General features: G+C 46.0%; 1 protein-coding gene across 1 annotated transcript in view; it reads right to left on the reverse strand.

The window, feature by feature from the left end:
- The window catches only part of GTF2B (general transcription factor IIB), a 221,299-nt gene that overhangs the window by 183,455 nt on the left and 11,314 nt on the right, over positions 1-26,530 (reverse strand). The window contains exon 2 of the mRNA XM_069641741.1: positions 17,125-17,231. Coding sequence (XP_069497842.1) covers positions 17,125-17,231 — 107 coding nt within the window. The remainder of the gene's footprint in view (positions 1-17,124; positions 17,232-26,530) is intronic.

Genomic DNA, 26,530 nt, shown 5'->3' on the forward strand with positions numbered 1-26,530 from the left:
CCACAGCTGAAGACATTGAAACATCACAGTCTGCCCAATGGAGACACAGGGAGGAGATCTGATGGTGATGACTCCAAGTGTTGCGTCAGTGTTTCTGGTTGATCTCGGAACGGACTTAGCTACTTGGTCATCTCATGTAGGGCCTGGATCAGTCAGCGAAGGGGCTACAGTATTGCAGAAAGAGCATAATGTCTCGAACGCTCTAAAGGTCCCTAATGATGAAACCACTGTTGGCCAAGAACCGTCGGTTGTAGTTGCATCCTCATCTCGATCGATTTAATGATCAATAGTTACTATGCGGGAGAACTGCCCACCAGGAATGTAGGGGCAGAGCGGGCTAGGGGGTGTGCACAGCTTTGGAACATGCCGAACGCATCGGCATGGGTGAGCTGAGAGATGGTTTGGATGGTAACTCAAGATCAAAGGCTGTCCACCACACTGGGAGGCCCGGTGGGCTGTACTGGCAAGGACGCCAATACGGGGCGAATTCAGTACAGGAACTCCTGTGTATTCCATATATTGACAAACGGAGCAGCAGTCGGCCAGTGTGTTTGCAGGGTGGTTCAGGTAATTCTGTTTCTGTATATTTTGATACAATGGGTTGCAGCATACTGTGGGAGGGTGACTGGGAATCAGCTGCTGGGCCATGTGCAGACATAAATACAGATCATATTTCATATTTCAACCAACATCTTAACAGACTTTGGACAGCCTCCTTGGAACTGAAGAATGCTCTGCGGCTGATGACAAACAGGCTGAAAAAGATGCAGGGAAATTGGATTCCTGCATGGCGGTGATTAGCTCACCAAGTCCCTGACTGACCCAGTGGCAAGGAATGTCATCACAAGCATGGATATAAATGCCTGGTTGGGGTTCGACCCTGCCAGCAACGGTTAGAAATTTGGTGGCGAAAATTGCCAGGGAAGGCATGGCAATTTCATCAGCCGAGTGCGAGCTGGCCCACAGGGTATGTGCTAGCGAGGCTGTAACATCCATGAGGTTAAAGACTACAAACGGTCAAAGGACTATATCTACGCAAGCTGAAAGTTCGGCCGAGATGAACAACAAGTGGGCAAGCTCTCGACCTGCTGTTAAAACGGGTATTGGAAATTTGGGTAACCTGGACAGAGTGGAATGTGGCACCTGTGAAAATGTCTTGAGGCCACCCGGGCAGCCTCACCCCAAATAGCACATGAGCCTAGTAGCCATCAGGAAATGCTGGCCCCCTACAAAAGCCCACTACTAAGGCATACGACAACGTCATCAAGTCATGAAAGGGCCCCTATACAGGCATCACTCAACCAAATCATGGGGCTGCCAGTCTGCTGAGCCCAAAAATCACTCCATCTATGTCAATGGCCTGTCCGCTCACCCTACTCATTCAACCATGCTGCTCCACCCAGAGCTCCATCTAAGCCCTTGCCTAAAACACCGGCAAGCAACATGCTGGCACATGCCCCCCTAACGCCGTTCACCCCATGTATCAGCACCAACAGGTGTTCCGGTCTGACTGCACAGACCTCTGCCACATACTCCCCTGCCAGCCACAGCAAAAGTTCCAAGGCGCAAATGGCTGCAGAACTGCTGCAAAACACCCTCAAACTACGTCTCGCACCCATAACCCCACAGCATCATGCCTTGCAGAAACTTAACACTCATCAAACCTGCATCCACTACCACCTCACCGGACTGTCCTAGCCCTACTCCACCAAAGTCAGCCCTCAATGCTGGACTCAACTCAACCAAGCCCACTAATGGGCCTGCCACTCTACTCCGGCCTCACACTACCTCAATCTCGCAACAATGCCACACAATGCTCACCACTACCCACCAAAGGAAAGACCCCCGTCTGCCATCCTCGCAAGGAACTCAAAACTAGCCTGCGCCTCCTACGCAGACCACTTTGCCTGAATCAATTGGTAAGGCCAGACCCCCCACAGCCAAGGCTAAGCCCACCAGAACCACTCTCCATCCCGTAGACCCTAAACTGGACCAACACTCCATTAGAGGAGCTTTAATTAATGCTTGATCTGTGACTGCCCATGCACTGGACATTGCCGGCCCGATTATCGGCAACAACATAGACTTGCTAGCCATATCGGAAACATTGCCTCACGTAGCCTCAGGCTTAGCTCTCTCCCTTGCACTTCCCCAAAACTACTCCATCTTCCGCTAAGATAGATCAGATGGGAGAGGAGGTGGAGTAGCTATTATAGCCAAGGACTCCCTAACTATCAGAGACACCAATACCCACATCATACAATCCAGAAATGTACTATCAGTCAAACTTACCCTCTCACACATAGCCACAGCAACCATTTACCTGATCTACCGACCCTCTGGCCCCCTACTCTCATTCGAAGAGGACATCTCTTCGATCCTCTCTGCCAACTCCAAACCTACCTCTAAAAGCATAATCCTTGTGGACCTAAACGTAGGCCTCTACGACACCACAGACGCCAACACCCTTTCCCTGGCCAATACTCTGGACACCACTGGATTCACACAACGCATCACACATCCTACCCACAACAAAGGCTGAATCCTAGATTGGCTTGCTGACCTAAACTGAGACATCACAATTCTCTCTAAAATATCAGCTTCCAGGTACCTGCACAGGCACAGCACACAGACTACCCTCAACCCCGCTGTACAAACAAACTCTAGAAACATTACCCATGCAAGCATTCTGCCCTTCCTAAAACCTCTCGTAGAGCAAGTCACACACATCAGCGACCCTACCATCCTGGTTGATAGATGCAGGCAAACCCTGACCACTGCCATTGACAAAGTTGCCCCGCTGACCAATCGGTGAGCCAAACCCTGTTCCCACGTCAACGCATAGTTCACACCAGACCTGAAAATTCTCTGCAACGCGAAACACAAAGCTGAAACCTCATGGAGAAATAACCCTAATAAACTAAACAAAACCCAATTTACATCTGCAACTAAAGCTTACAAGCACGCCATCCTACAAGCAAAAAGCTCCTCATACAACACCAGGATTGCAAAAGCTAATTCCAGTAGTAGGGAGCTCTTCACCATACTCCGCTAACTTAAATCCCCAGCCCCACCTAATATCAACTGCACCAAAGACACAGCCTGGTGCACAAACATACAACTTGACTTAAGGGGTAAGATAGCTATGCGTTAAAGAAAAAAAACAGCAAAAACAAAAAAAATACATACTGCCTTTTCCCAAAAACCTTCCTGACGTGAAACCCCAAGCCAACAAGTTGAACATACCTCTATTTCAGGTGAAACCTGTCTCCGAAAATGTCAGAATAAAGGGTCTCAAACCGTCCCGATGTCAAGGAGACATCTGCCCTGCTCCAGTCATCAAAGACTGCGCAGAAACTCTGGCACCATTCATTTCCTCCCTCCCTCATCGATGTCTCCTTCTCCACACACATTGTGCCAGTAACGTAAAAGATGCTGTGGTGCTACCGTTCTTGAAAAAACCCACACTAGACCCCAACATTCCTAACTACCACTGCCCCATCACCATGGTACCATTCCTATTGAAAGTATTGTACAGAGCAGCCTATCTGCAGATCCAACACCAAATGGAATCCAACAACCTCCTGGGCCTGCATCAATCTGGCTTCAGACCAGGCCATGGGACAGAAACAGCCCTACTTCGACTTAAAAAAATCAACTTCACGAATCCAAAGATCAGGCAAACTTGCCCTCCTCCTATTGCTTGATCTCTCAGCCTGCTTAGATCTGGTGGATCACCAAATACTATGCCAGCACTTCCAAACTTCAGCTCAATTCTCTACCAAAGCCACCACTTGGATCTCCTCCTTATCAAACAGAACAATGAGAGGCTTCTCTTCCACTGTCTCAGCCTCCCCCAACCCCGTCACCTTCCCACAAGGTTCCTGCGCGTCACCTACGCTGTACAATATCTTTACAAAGCCACTTTTCAACCTACTACGCACAGGGAATCGCCTATACCAACTACGGCGACGGCACGCAGATACTCCTACTCATCACCAGCGACTACACCACCGACTCTTGCGCTTGTCATCCGTTCCTCTCCTCAGAAAGTTGCCTCACCATCGCAAGGGCACTGATAGGATCCAGGCTGGATTACTGCAATGTCTTTTTTTGCAGGCACCACACCTGGAAATATCAACAAGCTACAAGTCATACAAAATAACGCACTAAGAGCTGCCCTGAACATTGCTAAAAAAAGAGCACATTTCGCCAGCTAGAAGAATTGCACACTGGCTTCCCATCAAATAGTGCATCCGATAACTCACAAATGTATCTCAAACTATGCCCCAAGATACCTCACCTCCAAATTCACCAAAACCTCAAATTGAGACTTACTTGCTCAACCTACACGAATCGACTCTACACCCCTAGATTCCGCCTCCAATGAGCTGAGGGAGCTAGCTTCCCGGTCATCGTGGCCAAGAGCTGGAAAGATCTCCCACCATCCTTGAGACTTAAACACTCTCACTGGGCATTTCGTAAGCAGCGTAAAACTCTGCTTTTCTCCCAAGATCCCCAGTGATGTTCTTCCTCAAGCATTTCCGACCATACTCCATAAATCTATCTTGTATCAGCCAAGATTGTCAGTGAATTCTTTTCATGTCAAACTGAGCTATGGATTGTATCAAAGCGCTGCGATGCCCCTGAGTTTCGCACGCTCTATAAATGCCCAAATAAATGATTGGGGGTTGCGCTTGGCCAATGGCCGTTTTTCAGATGATATCCTGGGCAATTTCATCATCTCCTTAGCTTCGGGTCATTCTACGATCGAGAGTGTTTGCAGCAGGACATTATAATAAATAACTGGCGGGATCTTGAAAAGAATGTTTCTGGTTGTTTTTTATCAAAGCACCATCATGTCTGAATTTTCATCACTTCTGTCCAATCTATCAACCGCATTCAGAAGGAAGGGCTGGCACGGGTAAGGTGAAGTCACACCCAGGTTGGTTTGACTCAGACTGCACGAAATCTAAGTCTAACTTGCTTGATACCTTGAAGAATTCCTCGTCCACCATATCGATACATAGTTACTGCCCGGGCCACCTATAAAAACCAAGAGACATGGGAGAAGTGGGTTAACTCTTCTGTCACAATTGATACCAAACCCTTCTGTAATATAGCAAATAATGGGCCATTTTATAAATTCAAAGTCAACCAGCAAATAGGTTATGGTTTCTGATAAGGCATGGGTATCCCACTATTCCACCTTATATAGTATTGTTCACTTGGGTGTGGTTGCTGAAAAGTCCACGAATCATGGACCCCTTGCAGTCAATCAATCATCATTAACAGAAGGAAACATGGGAACTTTTGTCAGCAATAAAATGGCAAGTTGGAAATGGGGCCCCAGGCCCGGAAAATATTTTTTGTCGGAACTGTTTCTATGGGCACCTTTTTTGACCTTGGGGGTTCTATGTCACTTGTGCAGGGGACATGCACCCTGCTTCTTGGTCTTATGCAGTAATTAATCCAATCTACAAAAAGGGGCAGAGGGCGCTAGCAGCGTCGAATACATCAATCTCCCTTTTGAACTCAGTTTAGAATCATGGGGAGGGCTCTTCTGGGGAGATTGGAGTCTTGGGTGGAGTGTAGCAAAATTCTCCCCCCTATTCAGTTGGGGTGCAGACCAGACCTTGGAACTGCTGAGCAGGCCTTGAATCTCCAAGTAAGTCACCTTGGCATCATCAGGTCTGGTGAGATTTTCACCAATTTTTTTGTTTCTGGCTCTGAATCTCTATCTGGTGGTAGCTCATTCGCTCTACATTAGGGGGGGGGGGGGCATTTGTCTTGCCTTCGTGGATTTGAGCACCACATTTGGCAAGGTTAATCGTGATACGCTTTGGTGTGCGCTCAGATCCATGAATTGCCCAGGTACCCTGGTAGATCTTTTGGAGAGAATGCAGTTGTCGCGAGTGGCTTGTGTGTGGAATGAGGTATGCAGAAGTTGCATTGCCTTTTTTCATGTGGGGCGCGCCAGGGATGTGTGCTGGCCCCCCTGCTTTTCTGCCTGTATATAAATGGTCTATATGACCATTTACTCAAATCAACATCGAATATCCATAGGTTGGGCAACAGGGGTTTGACACTGCTGGCCAATGTAGTGTCCTATTGATGATTATTCTGTATTCATGGAGTCCCTGGACCTAAATGTTAATGACCAGAAATAGACTGTCATGGTTTGTAGTAGGGGGGGAAGCTTCTACCCAAATTCCAAGCCATGTTTAGCATGAGCGTATTAATCCCCACAGTGGATAGTTTTGAGTACCTGGGGGTTAGAATTTCATCGAATTTTAGGGCTGAAGCTCTCGTAAATAAGCAGACTGCAAGATTTAATCAAGCAATTGGGGGAGGGGGTGGCGGTTAGAGTATTGGGCATTATTTAAGCAATACCGGTTGAGCTGGTGCTCAAAGTAAATAATAGCAAAAGCTACCACTGTTGCTAGGTATGGTATGGAGTTTTGGGGTAGGGCAAGGCAGCACATTCAGGAGATAGAGGACACCTTCTTTAAAAAGATCATTGTGCCTTCCACGATCGGCTCCAGATTTTGCGGTGCACCAGGAATTGGGCTGCAGGTTTCTTAGTGATCTAATTGCAGCCCAGCATGTAAGGCATTGGCTCAGAGTTTGGGGGAACGGAGCCAATTCAATATCTGGTGCCCAGGGACCCCTAACTGAGCATTCCCTGGCTCAGAAATGTAAAATTTACATTGGGGGGGATGGATGCCGCTCAATGTGTTAATGAGACAGATGTTATACCCCTCAGGGTCTTAAAGCCTGTGAAGGCCAGGGTACTCCAGCAGATCTTGGACAAAAGGAAGTCATAGGAGATCATGAGGCCTGCCAATGAGAAACACATTATTATTGTGGGCCAGGTCTCCAGAAGTATCTGTGATGGGCCCAGAATCCTTTGCAGCATATTGTCATCACCTGGGCGAAGTTCAACTGTATTAACCTGAAGTGTAATAGTGGCGGTCTGGTCTAATGGGAATGAGAGTCAATAGTCTGTTTTATGTGAAGCAACCAAAACAGACTTAGCACACTATTTTTTTCCAGCTTTTTTGCCCATCAGAGAGCAGATGAGGAGCAGGTGCAAGTGGATCCAGGTCACCTGGTGCCTTCCTGGTTGCCGCTCTTTTTCCCTACTTAAGGAGCCCTCCAGCCTCTTTTCCCCTGCAGATGGGGAGCAGGTGCAAGTGAATCTAGGTCACCTGGCCCAAGCACATCCCACGTTCTTAGTCGTGCCTCTTCTTTTCTGCTTTTAACTCTTAGATCAAGGGTGTCTCTCACCCGGGCGTCTGAAGGGCAGATGAAGAAAAGGGCAGACAAAGAAAAAGGCAATTCCTGTTCGACCAGGAGGACCCAAGACCCAAACCCCTGCCCAGACAGCAGGTAAGCATGCCCCAACATGCGTTTACTCTCTCTGTGCCCAGAGGCCATCCCCACCATCATCAGGCAACGCCAACGTCAACTTCTGCGGTGCTGGGGTGAGCACAGGTGCTCCGTGGCACAGTAAGTTGTGCATTTGTAAAAGTTATATTCTCGCGCTGCAGCGTGTGTGCGCGGTTCGCTCGCAGCAGCACCTCCCTGACTGCATGGTCCCTCGCAACTCCCTATCCCGTGTGCCTCGCACCCCCTTCTCCAGCCTCTTGCACCCACGCGCCCCGTTTGCTCTTCCTCATCGACTGCCCTGTTTTGCACAGAATTGCTTTGTGTTCTGCTGAATTCTTCCTTCTTCTAGGTTTACATTTGTCGACTGCTTTGTTCTTTTGTATATTGTTCTGTGTTTATGCTGTGCTCGACCCTCCTCTAGGTTCTCTTTTTAATGACTGCACTGTTAATTTGAGGTGCTTAACGAGCTGCCATGCTTTTCTGCCTGGTCTTCCATCTGAGTTCTTGTCTACTTAGTCAATTGCCCAGTATTGTCTTGTCCCTTTCCGTCTCGTCTGCCTGCACCCCTCCTTGTGTCCTCCCCTAGTGCCCCCCCCACATTTCCCCTGCCCCCCTCTTCCTCTCTCCTCTTCCCCCGCCTACTCTATGGCGGTCTCTGTTACTCCTATCTTTTCAAACTGCTTCTCTATTGCCCATCCTACTCTCCTCACTACTTCTGGTAGAAGTTCTAAAAAGAAATCCAGGTCTCCAACCCAGGCCTCCCCATCACAGTGCTTCCCCCAGACAGACCCTCACCGACATCCTCTTTGTCCTATGGACTCTTCATATGGTCCCTGTGCTTGCTCCTTTCTCTTCATCTCCCATTAATGGTGTCACCCGGTGGGAGGCCCCCCTGGCCCCCTTCCACTCCTCAAAGGTCATCATTAATGTTTACCTGAATGGCACTGTCTTGGTCCAAGGCCCTCAGGCCAACCTTCTCTTTGATAGACACTTCCTGTGACTCAATTTCCTTTCTTCTTCTGCTGTCCATTCTCTCCCTTCTTTGTCTTCCTTGCCTCCCCCTCTGACTCCTCCTTGGCTACCTTGCCCTCTCCTTCCTCTTCTGCCCCCGTCCGGGCTCCTTCTACACCTCTGCAGGGATATGTACCTCTCCCCGGAAGTCTTTGAAGGCTGGCAACCGTCTCAACTGCTCAGCTATCAAACAGTCCTCTGACATCTGCTGGAAGAACTTGATCTCGATGTCCTCGGTCTCACTGAGACATGGTTCACGGCCAGCTGTGTCACAAGCTTTGACACTCTCCTCCCTGATGGCTACAAGATCCTCTCCGTGCCCAGATCCAACCGCTCCGGAGGGGGTGTAGCCTTAATCTTCCTGGAGTGGATTCCTGCCTCTGTCATTCCTATGCAGGGCTATTCCTTTTTTGAATGCCTCGTCTGCAGGCTCTCTCTTTCTCCTGGCCACTCTCTTACCGTGGCTACTATCTATGGGCCGCCTGGTCAGATTACCTCCTTTCTATCTGAGTGGGCGGACCTCTCCTCCCTCCTCCTGGCCTCGACCACTCAACTCCTCCTTCTTGAAGGCTTTAACATCCACCTGGAGGCTTCCTGTCCCTCCTCTGCAACTCTCTCTCTTTCTATTCTCCACTCTGCAGGGCACACTCTGTTAATGTTAAAGTATTATACTCATACTCATAAAGTTCTTGCACATGTCATGAGGATCCGCATGAAGCCCAAAGCCCAGGTATGACTGACCTTGTCACCCTTAAACGCAAGTGCAGAGTGGCTGAGAGGAAATGGCTAGCTTCTTGCGCATCCTCTGCAACTAGCCTGCCACCTGTTCCAAAGGCAATACTGGCTCTCTGTCCGCCCTAAGAAGAGAGCCCACATCCAATCTTGCGTCTTTGTGGCATCTAACAACTCGGCCGAACTTTAAAATCTGCAAGGAGCTGGCCAATCCTGCTACAGTCTCTACCTCTCCTGTCCTCTCCCAGGCCCTTTGCACGGCCCTGGCTTTTTAATTCATCTCTAAAACCCAGGACATCCTGTCCATCCGCTCATCCTCTCCTCCTCCTCCCTCCACTCTATCCTCTACCTCCTGCCCCCCTGTGGCCACCTCTCCTCCCCCTTTCTCTTCCTTTCCTCTGTTCTCCCCTGACAAGGTTTCTAGACCTGATCTATGAAAGTCTAGTCAAAACAGGTTCTTACCCATTCTTCCAAAACCATCAAGGACCACATTGACACCCTCACTCCTGCCGTGGCTGACTTCTGCAACCACTCCTTTGCCACTGGAGCCTTCCCTTCCATCCTGAAGCACTCTTGTGCACCCTCTTGTCAAGAAACCCTCACCTGACCCCCCTCCTGCCCAGCTAACTATCGCCCGATCTCCATCACTCTTTTCCTGGGTAAACTCGTGGAAAAGCTGGCCATCTCCCAGCTTAATCTTCACACTGAATCTGTTGGTTGTCTCCATGACCATCAGTCTGGGCTCAGAGCAGCCAGAAGCAAGACCTGCTCTCTACCCTTCATTCTAATCTCCCCTCTGTTCTCATCTTACTCGATCTCTCTTCTGCCTTTGACACGGTCAACCATGCCATCTGGCTCAATCGTCTCTGTGATGACCTGGGTATCTCCGATCATGGCTGACCTCATTCCTCTCCGATTGACCCTCCAAGGTACAACTTGGGTCCTTCCTTTCCACTCACTCACTCACTCTCTACCTGTGGCGTTCCCCAGGGGTCTAACCACTCTCCCTGGCTGAACAATCAATACGTGGCACCTCTCGCCCACACATTGCCACTCTATGCTCCAACCTTTAGTGCTATGCGGGTGACACTTAGCTCATTTTCAGGCTCCCCTCTGCCACCTCTTCTTCGCTCATCTCCGTCTGTCTGCAATCTAGGAGTGGTGTGCCATCAACGATCTCTGCCTTAATGCCAGTAAGATGGAGATTCTCCTCATCGGCACACGTGCACCCTCCTTTCCTGTCGCTCTCTGGCCGGCCTCCCTTGGCCCCCTTCCTGCTACCACCTGTGAGGGTAAGAACCTCGGGGTCATCTTCAACTCCACACTCTCCTTTTCTCCTTGCATCTCTGACATCTCTAAGAAGTCAAACTACCAACTGCACTTCCTGAGGGGTTTTCTTCCTTTCCTCTCCTTCCCCAGATGCTCACTGTCTCTAGAGCTCTGGTTCTACGCTACGCCCTCTGCAACTCATCCAGAACAGGACTGCAAGACTTGTCCTTGGCCTCAAGCCCAGGGATCGCATCTCTCCAGCACAGAAATCTCTACATTGGCTCCCAGTGGCTGCAAGGATTAAGTTCAAGACCCTCTGCATTGTCCACAAGGCCTTCTGGGGCCTCAATACCTCCAACTCTCTCTTCGCAAATACCTTCCTACTCTAGCTCTTCGCTCCTCCACCTCCAGCTCCCTCAGGGTCAGTCGCTTCTCCAAGCAAGGAGTTGGTGGTAGATCTCTTTCTTCAGTGGGGCCTACCTCTGGAACAGACGCCCTACCTCTCTAAAACTCAAGAAGCACCTCCAGACCTTCCTCTTTGCTTCTGCCTTCTCTCTTCATCTCCCCTGGTGATTTCATGTCTGATACTGCACTGGTCACCTGGCTACCCTCCGATTTCAGGCTCAGGTTCCTCCCAGCCCAGTTGCACATCCGCACCGCCTCCCAGCAACCATTGCACTTGGGTCTGTATCTGTAACCCTACAGTCCCCCTACCTGCACCTTTGGAGACCTTCTGTCTGCATTTACCCTTCACATGCCACCTGCAGGCCGCACCTCTTGTTATTGTTTTGATCCGATGTACAGCACTGCCCTCTCCCCTTTTCCCTCCTCCCTCCCCTGCACTTGCGCAATCACAAAGTCACTTGGCCTAGTAAGATCGTTGTCTCTGTCCGCCCTCTGTTTCCCCTTCGTTGTGCCTTGAAACACTCGTGTATAGGCGTGTTACAAATGCCATATCATATCACATGCTGAATCCAGTGTTGCAGGGTCAGGTATTTCATTGTTATGAGCTTGCTCTCTGTTGCTTGCTATGGGAGGATTCAGTTTGTGTGGGCTGGACTCTTATCATTTTTAAAGAATGTACTGCGAGGACATCTTTATTGAAATTTGTTTGAAGTGGTTTCCTCATTTCTTTTTTAAATGGTTTTAGGTTGTTAGAATTGTTTTCATGTGATTTGGAATTATGTTGTTCATACTGCTGTTTTTATGGGAATGTTTTGTATTCCCAAAATAAACTTTACAAACAAACAAAACTCCTACGCAGGGAGGAGAATGAATCCCATGCAGACAAACCTTTGCGGAAGAGACGTCCTGGAGAGGCGACGTCACGCCAGACGACAGAGGTGGCAGTGGTGTGGCAAGCAAGTCTAAAGCTAGCTGAATGCTGGAAGGTTAGCATCCCATCAGGCAGAGCAACCGGGACCGGAGGAAGAGGCAGAGACATGGTAGCCCCAGTTGCCTCTTGTAGCGCTATGGTAGGCTGAGGGCCTAGCAAACAACGTTGAGACCAGATTATCGGGGAGGACACGAATCCACAAACTCCATATCCGCTGAATGTTACTTTCGGAGGGACGCTGTACCACAGAAAGAATGCTGTTGAGAGGAATGCACACTTTGAATCAAGGTTAAAAGAACCTATAAAGTCACAAGAGCCTGTACAGCCTGGCCCACACGAGCAAACACCTGGTATGAGGATGGGAAAGGAAAGTTCAAACACTTTGAATTAAGAGAACCTACTAGGTTACGGGAGCCTGAGAGGCCTTAACAAGTAAACGCACCATCTAAAGCAGAACAAGAGGAATACAAACCATTTGTGCATAAGTTGGAAGAACATAGGAGGCTATGGGAACAAGAGATCCCTGAACGGGCAAGCGCTCTTGTGAATCTGATCGACAGAAACACAAACTCTTTGTGTATAAGCAAGGACAACCAACAAGGTTATGGGAGCTGGAGAAACCCAAAGGGGCAAGCGCCCTGTGCAAACCAAACTGAATACAAACATTTTGCATCCAAGCTGGAAAAGCAGGTGAGGTTACGGGAACCAGAGTAACCAGAGTGAACAAACGCCCTCTATAAAGTTTATACCTGAGAGTGAACAAGTCTCCCAGAGAGGCATAAGACTTCGGGGAGTCCGAGAGTCACAGACTTGTACTCAAGAAACTTGGCGTAAGCAAAAACATATTGAAGAACATTTCTTTTTTAATTAAGGTCTGGAAGATAGAGCTGAACTTTTGTGAAACGTGTTGGGCCAGGCAGAAGTCTAACCCAGAGACTTTGTCCTGGTCTCCTCCTAAGGTGCATGTTAAAGGGTAATGATCACTTTCCAATCTTGTAGTTACTATAAAATATTTTAGTCTCCACCAATCTAACAAGAACAGTCAATTGGTCCCAATGGCATTCGATAGAATGTACCTTTAGCCGGTTGATCCCCTTCAAAACTACCATTCAATATTGTCATAGTATTCATCTCACTAAGGCATGGCGATATTTCGAGTTTTTGAGATATATCGATATATTTTCAAAATCAATATATGTGAGAGTATTGTTAACATCGAGATATATATATTATTACATATACTACAATTTGTTATTTACATTTTGATATTTATAGAGCTGTGCGTATTCTCAAACAGGAAGAGGAATGCTGTTTTTGCACTTTATTTTGATCAATGTCACATAGAGGTGTTTGTGACATCTCATATGTAGTTGGCGGCTTACAACCTAGCATTTAACCACAAACAATATCGAGATATATATTGTATATCACCATCCAGCCTAAAAATACTGAGATATGACTTTTGGTCCATATCGCCCAGCCCTACTTGTCATATACTTCAATTCTAAACCTGGTTTATTTACATAGTTAGCCTGTGTTACCATCAATGAAATTCCATGAATTACCCACTTTTCTGTGTCTGTTTTAGCCAATATGTCCAGATTGCCTGCTCTTGCATTGAATTCACCCATCATTACAATAAATTATCTGTTAGGCAGGCAATAGTTATTCGGGTCATTACATTTCTTCAGCATGTCATCAAGAACGATTGTTGGGGTTCTAATTAAAACTACTTCAAGATGGGCTACTATAATATTTTATAAGGGCACCAATGTCCCCCTTTGGATGTTCAACTGTCTATTAATTGGACGTTATCCATAGATGGTGTGGAAAGTGTACATTCAGTATCGAATCGAGTTGAAGTTGGGAATAATACTCTTTTTGCCTGCCTTCTTAATGAGGATTCTGGAGGAGTGCAGAGCGATATGAAAGCCTCTAGATATATAGATTCCAAGGCCCAAGTTTCTTGAAGGGCAATAATATAGAGAAACAAAATAAATCCAAGCAGGGTCCTGCAATTTTCTCGCAATGCCCGCTATGGGTCCAGGTTAATATCAACCAGATTTGGATTGGCTTCGATTGTGCTCATCCATCCTGAATTAATAATGAAATTGAATCTAGATCTAGAGTAGCCCAAGGATCGGAATCAAAAAGATATGAAACGCTATACAAATTGGAACATGGCCTTTACTTGCCTGTGCGAACGGTGTGCAACCTTGCATAGTACATTTTTCAGGATTTTGATCAGGACGTCAGTCTAAAATGATCAAATCAGCAACTGCTACCTGGTTTTCACGTCTTCTGCCGAGTCAAGTCAACTCTCGTCTGAAACAATGAGTCACCTTTTTTCTTGTCTAAGGCCCCCAATAGGTATTCCAACCACCTTGTTTTTTGTTTTTCCCCCCCATCAGATAAGAGTGGGGCTGGTCTTAGTCGTCGTGTCATACTATTTGGTGCCATTGATCTATATTATGTACCTAATAAGCGCCCACCAATTTTAGGTTCAAAAAGGCAAATTCACTCCCTTGTGCTTTGCTGAAGCGCTCGACTGTTTTTATATCACTTCTTATGCCTGATCAACACCCTTGAACGTCTCTCCAGTGTATAGATTTATTCCGAAGAGACTCATTTACCTCTTGATACTTCCAACACTTTACATGTGCACCACATTTCCATGTTTTCTATTTCCATATTATTTTATTTGGAATTGTGTTAGATATGAAGCAGCCCATGCTGTTTTTTTAATTTAAGTTTTGACACATCCAGGGCATCAGTAATTCCTCTTTTCTCCGCTTGACCCTTCTGGGACATCATTTTTGGCCCCAGTGTATCTAACCTGTCATTGCTCTTTTCTTTCTGTGCAGTCATATGCAAGCTTCGAGTGTGTCCTGAGCATGTTTAAACAGATTGCCATTTACCAATGAGTGCTCTTTAACCCCAATAGGGAGACCTTCATTAAGCATCTCTGTGGGATTCATTTTAAGTGAGAGGGGTCCCAATTCCAGAATTCTTCCATTGTACTAATCAATGTTGCTTTGGAATCACTCAAGGTTTTTTCAAAGTTACATAGGAGGTATTAACATTCTTCAATCTCTGTTTTAAGATCAGAGACTATCCCCCCCCCCAGTCGGCATGTCCATTCCCTTCCTTGTTTCCCTTTTAGTCTCATTGGAGTGTGTTTTCCCTTAAGTCCGGCATGGTGTTTGCAATTGAAGGTAAATACATTTTTCTTGGATGTGTATTCCCTCGGAAATGGGCAGTTTATATTGGACAAGTGAAGACTTGTTCCCGCCCACTACTTTGGTTGCACACCTGGACATGTTGCTGCCTGTGGAGATCAGCACCCTGGTGTTCGTGAGCGAGGAGAAGAAAGGCTTGCAAGCCATGACATGCCAACATGTTGCGATAGATGTATGCATTGTGATTAAGATCCTGATTTCCGCTTGCTGACATTGGATGTCCTTCTCAACCTCAATGGACACAGGATTTTAAACAGACTACGGATGGAGGTACTGATCCAGTTGGTCACCAGGTGCAGTTAAATTTGTCTCTATTGGAGCTAAGCAAAATACCCTGCAAGCAGAAAGATTGGCATAACGCCTAGTCACTTTGAAACCATAGACCAGAAGAGCTAGATGAATGAAGAAGTGATAATAAACGTTCATGCCTTTTGAACAATAGGACTGTTTCATTTCAGCATTTTTAAGAACCTCTGGCAATTCCCAAAAAATTACAGTTATACATTATTCTCAGAATTCCAAGAAAACTACAGTGGTTTGTTAAGGAGCCATTGACGTAGGTGAGGACTGTAAAACCCACTAACTGTTGTGGGTTATTATAATGAATTGCACTCTGCAAAAAGGAGCTTACATCATAACTGAAATCAGAAAACAAACAAAATCAATGATATGCACATGGGACTTGCTTTAAAATCTAGTTTATGTAAATGGAATTCAATTACTGTTTTTCTGAAAAGCTGCATAGTTATTTTCTCTTGTGGCTTGAAAATGGAGAGAAATGGATCTGTCAGTGTTTTGGGAAATTGTAAGCAAGAACCTGTACATGTGAATCAGTTATATTCTAGTCAGCACCCCCCTTAAGCTGTGTAACCCTTACAATAAACAACATCACACAAGGCAAAACTACATCTTGGCAGACATGTTTCCTATTAGATGGCTTTTGTTTAGAAATGCAGAAGTTACAGCAACATCAAAACTGTGCATATAGAGTAACTGCCAATCTCACATTAACCACCCTAACACAAAGGAGCCAGTGATTCTATGTGCAGGGTGCTTTTGTCAACATTTGCCCCAGATGTTGTGCAAACAAGTCCAACACACTTACGCTGCTATTCTTCAACCAAGAACATGTCATGTGTATGCATATACTTCATAAGTGTATATTGGAGACATCCTTTTAGGAATATAATTCATTACGGCAAGTAGGGGTTTAGCTATACAACTGTTCACATAATAGATCTGCACAAATTAAATTTACTAACCAGTGAGTTGTTAACACAGTAAGATTAGCAAGGGTATGTGGCAAGGTCACCTGGGAGAGACCGGGCCCATATCAATTAATGGTCATCAATACTCCACGTGGAAAAAAGGAAGCAGGGTCACATCACTTTCAATCCTTAGTTAAGAATCGAAAGGGGAACTAGCTTTAGGAGAGCAGTTAGAACGCTCACTTAGAATTACAGCGCTACAGGCGAAAATCAAATGGGCGAGTCAACCGAAGTGGCTGTTAGGAGCTTTATCTGTGTTCAACAAGGACATTCTCAGGATCTGGAAGATGCACAAAAAGAAAAAGTGGAAGAGGGCATTGGGGACATGTGAAATTCTAGATTTGAGGGCAAGACTAGAGAATGAAGATGAGTATACAGAGATGTGGGGTGAATTTAGGAAAGGTAATGCCCAAAGACCCAGACGTATCTGTCCATTTATCATATTTCATATCATATGGTGTTTGTGTCCCCTTGTAGAATTTTATTACTGATATGCGTTTTGTGCGGTCCCCCATACATCATGGAGTTTCTTCTGTCAGTCACCTATTATTAATGTCTCCCAATTGTGCTTTACCTGGTATAATATAAGCATTACTGGACAATGTTCCATTTTATTGGTAGCCTAGGGGACACCATTATTATCGGTTTAGTGCCACTATAACTGTTGTATTGCAGAAATTCCAAATACATCTTGCATTAAAAAATAAAAAAGGTGTCATATCAATGGAAGAGTGTAAAGTACCTTCTCTCCAAACTCCAATTTGTGTACTCGCGTGCACCCAATAGTGGTTCAGGAAACCCTACTTCACTAAACAAATCATTTTGACAAATGCACGTGCGTACCTTTACCAGGCTACGAAAAATATTGGACACCTACCTACTACTAGTCCACATTCAGGACAGATCATGTCCCCAGCTCTGTAATCTTCCACCAAAATGGCATCTGGATGGTTTGGACATGTCACTCTTGGAAGGGCATCCACACTAATAAATGAAACGAACAAAAAAAGTATAGCCATCATATAAGTATGCAGAATCATTAAGAAGTGCACATTCTTACTTAACACGTTTTTGACCAGAAAACCAGTTGATTGGGGACTCTGTAAAAACCTGACTCTCTAACTGTTCCTACCAAAAAAATTCATTATACATATGGCAAAACATTTCTCCTTTGTTTAGGGCCAAACACAGAGTTTATTGTAGAAAATGAGTTTGAAGCCAATCCAGATTTCACCAGTACCAATCAGAAATGAACATGCGCTTAAGCATGCTGTATAAGGCTCTTGAAAGATGAAGTGATTTTCCCAAGATCACAGATAGTCTGCTTCAAAACAAGTCTGTTAAATCATTCAATGAAGCATGTCCAGACTACTCAAAAATAGATCACTCTTAACTGTCTGCAGTGCACATTGGTTTAATGCTACTGTGGAAATCCTACCAGGGAAGCAACATGGTTTGTAGATTACGTTCTAGAGATGGGGCTGTACAAATGAGCAGCTAAACTGAAGGGCTCCTGCGGTGAACCAGAGATCAGAGTTTGATCCGTCGGCAGGACTGGGAGAATAGTCTCACAGGGCCTCGAGAGGCAATGCAAAACCACGACGGTCTCATCAACTAAAATTGGGACAGAACGATGACTGTTCAAAGCACGCTGCTGAACACCCAGAGCCAGAGGCCTCTACGCAAGGCTAAAAACATCCAGAACACTGGCACTCTGCTGCGAGGCACGGCCGGTCCCTGTAGATGCTCCGAGGGTTCCATGTCATTTCATCGCGGGATGTTTTTCGCTGGGTTTTTTCACCACAATTTTTTTTCTCAAAAAAAACCATCGAATTTATTTTTGGGGGGGTTCTCCCCCATTTTCTAAAAAATTCGATGGGTTATTTAGAAGAAAAAAAATTGCGATAAAAAACCCTGCGATAAAACATCCCGCGACGAAAGGACCTCGTGCCTGCTCCGAGATGGACCACTGCTTAGGTGGCCGGAGTGTGAGCACTGATAGGGAAGGTACGGGCTTGAGGGTAGAACTGTTCCCACGCACCAACAACAGCCCCTTGACCGGGGGCCGTGCTGGGCTGAAGCCAACACGCAACAGAGGCTTAGGAATAGATCAAATAGAATCGGTAGCCCCAGGCTGGGCAACGGCAGGGACACACTATACAGCCATTAGAGACGCACAGTGTCCCCAGGCGAGATTGCTGCACACACGAACTGAGGGCCCTTGCCAGGACAATTAGAAAGCACCCATGTTGGATGGATGGACAAGGTGGTACTGCTTTGCCGATGACTGATCTACAATGAAATGGCCGTCTCTCAATCCTGTACAGTGGTAGTTGAGTGGCGGGGAAACTCAACCGGAGGCCTCACCAGAAAAACATTACACCGAACACAGGGCCTTCAACCCCTTATCATATTATCGATAGTTCACTGGGGAGATGTACAGTGGACACACAGGCCCAAAATTGCTTTCTAAGCAATTGAAAATGGATTATTAAACTCACAAACCCTCAGCAACAATCATTGACAGACAAAGGGTCTCTTCAAATGATCATGCAAATGCCATAGACGACTTGGTCCTGGAAGCGATATCAGCACTGAGCTCTTCCCTAGAAAACCTGATTGGGGAGGTCAAAGTTGATTTGACTCTAATGTGACAAATTCTCAGGAACCTGTCGGACCATGCGAGTACCACCACACTGCAACAGCAGGTTTCCACCCTACAACCATGTGCAAAATCTTTGGAATAGAGAGCGGAAAAGCAGAAGGCAGCACACACAGAAGCAATATTCGAAGAATCGAACTCCAGAGAAAATGCAGGGTCAAGACCCTACGGATTATATCGAGACCCTTCTGCTACATGAGATGGCCCAGGTAAGCTCTCTCAGAGATTTGCATTGGAGAGCTCCCACCAACCTTTGACACAAAGGCTTCCTCCGGGCGCCCCGAGGCCGCTCATTGCCAAGATCCTGAACTACAAAGACATGGAAATGATTCTCCCGTACTCGTGACAAAGTATACGCAGAAGAGGGGTGTCTCTGGCAATCTATCCAGACTATACTCTGCAGGTGCAGAAACAGCGACATGCGTTTGAAGCTGTGATGCGCAAACTCGTCTCCTGCAACTGCAGCAGGGTTGGCCAGCTCCTTGCAGATTTTAAAGAGTTCACAAATGAGAAATGGGAGCACAAAATTCTGTTTGACCATATCAGCCTGCAGGAGCATCAGACGCAGCTCCTACGTTAAGGCTTTGGAGGTCATGAGTGTCTATTAACACCCTACCCCCCATTTCAAAACTTCTAGGTGCAAGTTTGGTGTTTCCATCAAGAGTCATAGGGTTATGCTCATTTACACCAGGTAATCGATTAGTGTTGGTGAATTTAGGTAACCGGCAGCGATTACTTACCAACAGGGGTGAGATTCCGACCAGGAGGTAAGCATCTCATCAACAGCCTGTGGATCATAGACAATTATTAATATTGGCGCATGTAAGCACTTGGGGGTCACTAAACACAGCCAATACTAAATGTGATGAGACACAGATAAGGCTTGAGACAAAATTGTACCCATGTACCAATAGCTAGGCCACCTATAGGCCTACCTCTCATTCCACCCGTCGCATGCCTGCATAGTATTTGATATCCATCAATGTAGAAATCTTTCTTCAACCGGGTTTCCTGCAGGATGAAAATATCACTGCCCTTAATGTGAGACACCCCCAGTGGCTGTACAAGAAAGGAACGGAAACCCCTGGTATTCCAACACAGCCATGCCAAATTCCTCCTAGTTTGTACTCGTCACTTATTACTGTTAACACTTAAGGTTTCCGACACCCAATTCACTATTTGTCGCTGCCCTTTGGTTCCCATTGACTTTTTCCCGTTCATCACTGCTCGCTAGCTTGCTCTCTCGGAAACAGATTTGCCTGCGAGAGGAGCCTGAGCATCGGGCGTTACGCAAGTGTCAATATTTATCAGAAATACAAGCAGAAATGTACTTTCCACAGACCGTAGGCACATAACACAATATGTAGTTTCGCCGTACATGTGCTCCAGAGAGCCACTATGGCTGTAGAGATTAATTCGACAAGAGCCCAATTAGTGCAACTATCCACCGTAGGTAGCACTATATGGATCATATCTTCAGAGCACATATTTGTCAGACCAGGTGTTCTAGTCCACAATTCAAGTAAAAATGTGCGGTTCATAAAGGGACTCTCTGCCTGGGTTGATTTCCTCGATTTTAGTCCATTTCCCAAATGGGTGTAGCCTTTATTGTTCGCTATGATGTTGATTACTAAGAAGCAAAGCTGTGGGGGCGTTCAAAACGATGTTGTTTGTGACTAATGCATTATTTCCATCAATATGAGGGCAAAAGTAAGTCCCCTCCAGGTGAATGGGGCCACTGTTCACCGAGGTTCCTATAAAGTTCCAGTAACCCACTGAGCTGGCCTAGGATATTCTTGTGATACATTTAGCACTGCCCAGAAAGGGATCATACCCTCTTGCTGCAAATGGTGCTCTTTCCATGTGTAGTCATGGTGGCTGAGTGTAGGAAGCTTAAATATGGGTAGGGGATCTGGGCGGAAATCATAGGTCCAGGCTGAGGTGTGGTCACATTCAGGGTGGTGGGGGAAAAATAGGCCTCCTGTTAAGTGATGAGCCAGCACCTCAGATGTCAGACCGTAATCATAATAATGTACCAGTCTCTCATTGATACCCACACTCACCTGGGATTGTCCACAAGGTTCATCCAAGTGATCCACTGCAATTGCGGCGTACTTGGCGCCTGTCGAACCCAAGCATCAAGGGGGCCCGCAGGTGGACCGTTCCAATTGTGCCATCATCTCCCTGTTCTCCAATTACTTTCCTAGGGACCACAGTGGTGGAATTAGATGCGACCATTATGCAATCTGGCTGGTCTGTGCTCGAGATTTATTCAGAACAGCATGTCACGTTGGTTTAGGAGTTTTACAATAGGCGTTTGGTTTGCCTACGACGAGGCGGGGAATGTTGACACCATCGGGGAGTTTCTTAGCCTCACCTCACAGGACAATGCCTCTACAAATGCAGAGGGAGAATCCGGTGAGGGGGAGGAAGGGGGATTATTCAGCTGTGAGCCCCGTATTTCGGGAACCACAGGAGTGGGGACTGATGAGGAATATCAGGAGGACCGAGGGGTCCTCGGTATAACATCCTTGTCACAATCAACACTATTCAACAAAATCACATCCACTACTTCAACCAAAATAAATTGTTCTGCTGCGATGTTAGAGCATAGGGACATCAGGGTCTCCGTTTTTGCCAATATCTTGTCCAGAGTTGTGGATGGAATAGGCGTCATGACTTCTTCTGTAAAGGAAGAAGCATGAGATGTGATTATGCTCTCGGGTTCACTGGTGGAATCAAAATAGGAAGAATCCGACAAAGAGCAGCCTTTGTAGGTTTGGCGTGGCAGATAATTGAGTACCTATCATATTGTCCAGTCCCAAGGCTGTAAAGATTTGTTGCTGGGTACCTCCCAAGGAATGTCTCTATAAACCAATACACATTTTTAGTAGCGAGTTGTCATTGTCGATGGGTGGCAAATCAGTCAGTGATTTCTCATTGGAGAACTGTGTAGGAGAATTAGTCGCAGGAGAACTTGCTCCCATTGCTGCCGCAGTTTCTGGTACAATGGTGGGGAAAAAAACTGAGATCTTGGATTGCCTCCTTAGATCCAAGTCTGTTAGTGCTTTTTCTTAAGGGGTTGAGGGCGGCCGTCGACTTTCATAGTGGATGGGCTGTGTTATCTTTTACCCATCTGCCGTGTCGCACTTCGCAGTGCGTACTTTCATTGTCGAGTCGTTTTCATGACAGGAAGGGACAGAGTGCAAGTGACTAGAACTCTGTTTAAAAATGTGTTCACATATTTTAAAACAGGTTTTAAGACAAGGCAATGGGGCAAATGGCTAAAAGAAAATAACGTAATGAAAAACAGAAGCGTAGGGCTATGTGCCTGCTCTCCAGGCACACACTCCCAATAGCTCGAAGGAAAGAGCAGCCTGAGGAGGATTCAATTCGTATGCAACAAGCTAGCCAGCTTACAAGTTTTAGGCAGTGAATGGAAATAAAAAGACTAGAAAAAAAAGGGCTATGTGCCCCCGTCAGGACACACACTACCAAGACTACTAGCAACGCGCGTTCATCGGCAGTAACAGTTGTTGCCTATCAGGCTGGCAGGTTGCAGGATTGGGAAAACAGTATAAAGGCGTTGTGCAGATGGTAAATGGCCATGTGTCTGCGATCAGAACGCACACTCCCAATAGTTCATATGGTGCTGTACTCCAAGAAGGAAAAAGTTCACAAGTTCCCGTAAAGCGTAGATCACAAAATAAGTGCTACTCACCACCCCTCCAGTAGGCAAGGTACCTCCAGACGCCAAACACCGCTCACCAAAACACACTGCCACACACCGTGCCACGCTCCACGCTGGCAGTGATTTTATGCTGAAGGACCTCATCCAGGAGTGGTAGCAGAAATTGCAGAAGGACTGCAAGACAAAGATTTGCTACGTCCGTCCAAACGTTGCTGCCGACTTTGCCGCCACCTAAAAACACTGCCACATACCCTCTCATCTACAATCCTGCCAGAGCATCTCAACTGCATGCCTCACTTCCATCCTGATATTTGCTATTGTTCCTCCCCCACTGAGTATAGGGTAGTAACTATCACGTATTTCCCAGTACTTGCCAGATTTAAAGGGCTATTCCCTGTGACCCTTACACAACCTGTTGGGGACAGATTAATCGGTTCAAAGCCATCACAGCTCGGACATCAAGCACGGGCAGCACAGTGGCTCCCTTTGAGGTCATTTTGTGTCAGCAGAGCATTACAATAGGAGCTATTATACATTGGATGCAGGGACTATTGTCCCTCGAGAGGTGGAAAAGGTGGGTGATAAGCAAATGGAAGGGGAGCACAGCGCTGCATTCTGTGCGATATAATGGCTCGAGCTGATGAACTAATATTGTGTTGCAATTTATTTCATTGGGAACTCAACCCAAAAGAAATTTGGTCAGGCTAATACTGTAATATTCAATTCAGAATGAGGAAAATTAAAGCCAGTCATATTCCTTTTGCTGGCCATGTTTGTATAACAATGTATGTAGTGTCAGGTTTGTTTCTTATTTCATTTGTGTACTTTTCAAGACTTTGCTATAAAACAAATTATTTAACCTTTTGAACACCAAACCTTAATAAAAGAACTTGATGCACTAAAGCTGGGTAGACATATGGTCAAGTGCTTGCATAGCAGACTGGGCCTAAATCCTAGTTTCACCACTAAACCAAAGGGTGTGACCAAAGGCAAATGTTTAATCTCACTTTGTCTTAGCTGTCAAAATTGGGAATTTGTAAAAGTGATTCAGTTTGTATGGTTTCTATTTTTATAAAAATCTGCTCTCATTGTTTGATGAACTAGAATTGCTACATGTTCAATAATGTGTTATGGTTTGTAAATGGGATTTATATTGCACACTGCTGCCATCTGCATGGTCTCCAGGCATTCTGGAAGACATGAAGAAAATAGGGACGTGTGGGGTCGTTAGTGGGAGGAGATGGCAATTTGCTGTTGTGTTGATAGTTTCACTTTGAAAAACCAGTCAGTGTGCACGTATCCGCCCCCAACCCCCCCCCCAACCAGTGTCAGATATTGTGTGCCTGTGGAGTGCAGATGCATTGACTGTACTGTATGAGATGTTGCAGGAGGTGTGGAGTTTTGCTGTTTGATGTCATTGTGGTGGGTGTGTGTGGGTCGAGTAGTTTCTTCAGTGTGTGGTGTTTTTGCAGGATTATGGAGAGTTTGGGTAGGGTTTAGGGGGATTCCAATGTTTTATTGAGATTGAAAAGGCTGATCCACCATATTTAATTTTTGAATATTGTTACGGTTCAAGACCCAGGTCAACACAAAACCAGAGGGTTATTTTCGGTCTGTTAATGGAGATCTTTTCTTGCAGGAATTCTCCTCCTTGGCCATTAATTGCTCTGTGAACAATAGAAAGTGTTTTGAAATTGATCCTTTTCTTGATAGCCAGTGTAGGGATCTTAGTGCTGGTGCGACGTGCTCTCTCTTGCAGAGTCATAGGAGGAGTCTTGCTGCTTCAAACCGAGTCAGTTACAGTTTTTTTAGTGAGGTGATCCAGCAGTCGTAAAGTTGCAATAATGACTATTAATGATGGCAAATGTTCTAAGTAGAAAGGTGAGAAATGGTACGATCTGCTTAACAGTACGTAGGTGTAAGAAGCATTTCTTTACTGCTATGTTGACTTGAGGTTCGAGTGTCAGGTTGTTGTCCATCAGAATTATGATATTTAACTGATTTCAGTAGGCCACAGCACATGCAGTTTTAGGTAGTTGTTGGGCGTTTGTCTGTACCAAGTTTAAGGCTGTTGCTGCTCATCCAGGCAATGATTTGTGAGAGGCAGTTGACATGGGTTTGATCTATGTCCTCGGTTTTATGGATTTTGTAGACGATTTGAGTTTCCTCTGCTTAGTTGTAGCAGCACTTCTTTGTCGCTTGATGGGTTTCATGAGCGAGGTAATGTAAATGTTGAAGAGAAGTGGCGAGAGGGATAAACCATGTGGAACCCCAAAGGCGAGTGTGCATGATGTTGAGCAGAATTGTGGTAGACTGGTGGTTTTCATTCTGTCAGGAAGGATTTCACCCACTGTAGTGGGGTGTTACTTAGTGCAGCTTCTTGTTTCCTTTTGATGAGTGTTACATGGTTGATTGTCTCAAAGGAGTGATTCTGGACTCCAAGTTTATTTTTAAGTTCTCTCAGGTGGAGAGTAGTGCCGATTCAGTTCCCTTTCATAGGCTCGAAGCCACCTTGGCCTGGTGCAGTAAGTGGTTGGTTTCCATGCATGTCTGGATTTGTCCATATACACAGGTTTCTAGAAGTTTGGCCAGGTAAGAGGTGTTTATTATAGGCTGGTATTTGTGTTTCCTGAGGGATCTTTGAGAAGTGGTTAAATGTAGGCAGCTTTGAAACTCCAAGGTACAGTTCCTGTTTCCAGGCAATGGTTCATGAGGTTGCAGAAGTAGGTTTGCTGAGGATGTTCTTGTAGATTTCGGATGTGCAAGGGTCTACTGACAAGCAGGCTGAGTTGCTGTCTTTCACTTGTTTGGTGAAGTCGTCTGTCGAGATTGGTGTGAAGTAGTTTAGTATTGCTGTTGCCTCTGGGGTTGGGTCGTGGGCGATATTGTTGCTTATGCCATAGGGCACAGTGTTGACTTGTTGAATAACTAGACTTTAATTTTAAAGTGGTTAGCAAGGACAAGAATGTTTGCAAGGGAATGGAGACGTTCTTGCAAGATGTCGGTTTTCTTATCTCAATAATGATGTTGAACATCGCTTTCTGTGCACTGCTCATATGGCCTTCCCGCCATCTGGTACAGCTGTACCCCTATTCATCCTACCCACTGCTGTATTTCTGTTCTGTTACCACTGAAAAGCGCTCCGTTATTTATCTATATTGGTGTATACCTCTGTAAAGCGCTCTGTTGCTTCTCGAAGATAGGGCCGTGCTCAATAAATGCAATAATAATTTGAAACACGTTCAAAATAATGTCTTTGGTATAAGGATTTCAGCTCCATAGAGCTGTGTCCACTATTGGAATAGGATTTTGTCCTGTCAGTGGCAATGTTTCCTCCAAGCTTGCTCGAGTTTCTGGTTTGTTTTCTTCGGGTCTCTGAAGTGGGGCGCAAACCATATGGCAGTCATTTTCATTTAGGTGGGGACAAAATGTTTCTTTAGTGCTACTTCATCTAGATGTTCTATGATCCATTTTTGGAGTGTCTCAGTTCTTTCTTCTGGCGGAAATGTGCCCAGAACAGCCATCAGTGGTTGTCACGACTCGCTCCCTTCGCTCCCGTTCCCACCACTTGGGGGCATGATTTGGGGTTTATTCCCTACTGGACCTTTCCTCCGAACCTTATGCTACAGTGCTGTGATGAATTGGGAGCGCTAAATCCCTATTTTCCAAGCTACTTCCCTTCCGGATCCATTCCAGGTTTTTGGCAGCCAGCATGCTTCTTTAACCAAATGACTATGCTTCCCAGAATGCCTGGCCCACTGCTCCACCTCCACCCTTGCAGGACAAGGTTGGGTGGAGGATAGGTAACAGCTGTGGCTGCAGGTGCAGCAATCAGCACACCTGAGGCGTGTGCTCGTTAAGCAGCTTTAAAAGCCTCAGTCTTACTTCAGTCCAGCGCTGGTCATCGTTTGCAGTGTTCCTGTTGTGACT

This window comes from Ambystoma mexicanum, chromosome 1q (genome assembly GCF_040938575.1).
Source record: "Ambystoma mexicanum isolate Mex_15411 chromosome 1q, UKY_AmexF1_1, whole genome shotgun sequence".
Lineage (NCBI taxonomy): Eukaryota > Metazoa > Chordata > Amphibia > Caudata > Ambystomatidae > Ambystoma > Ambystoma mexicanum.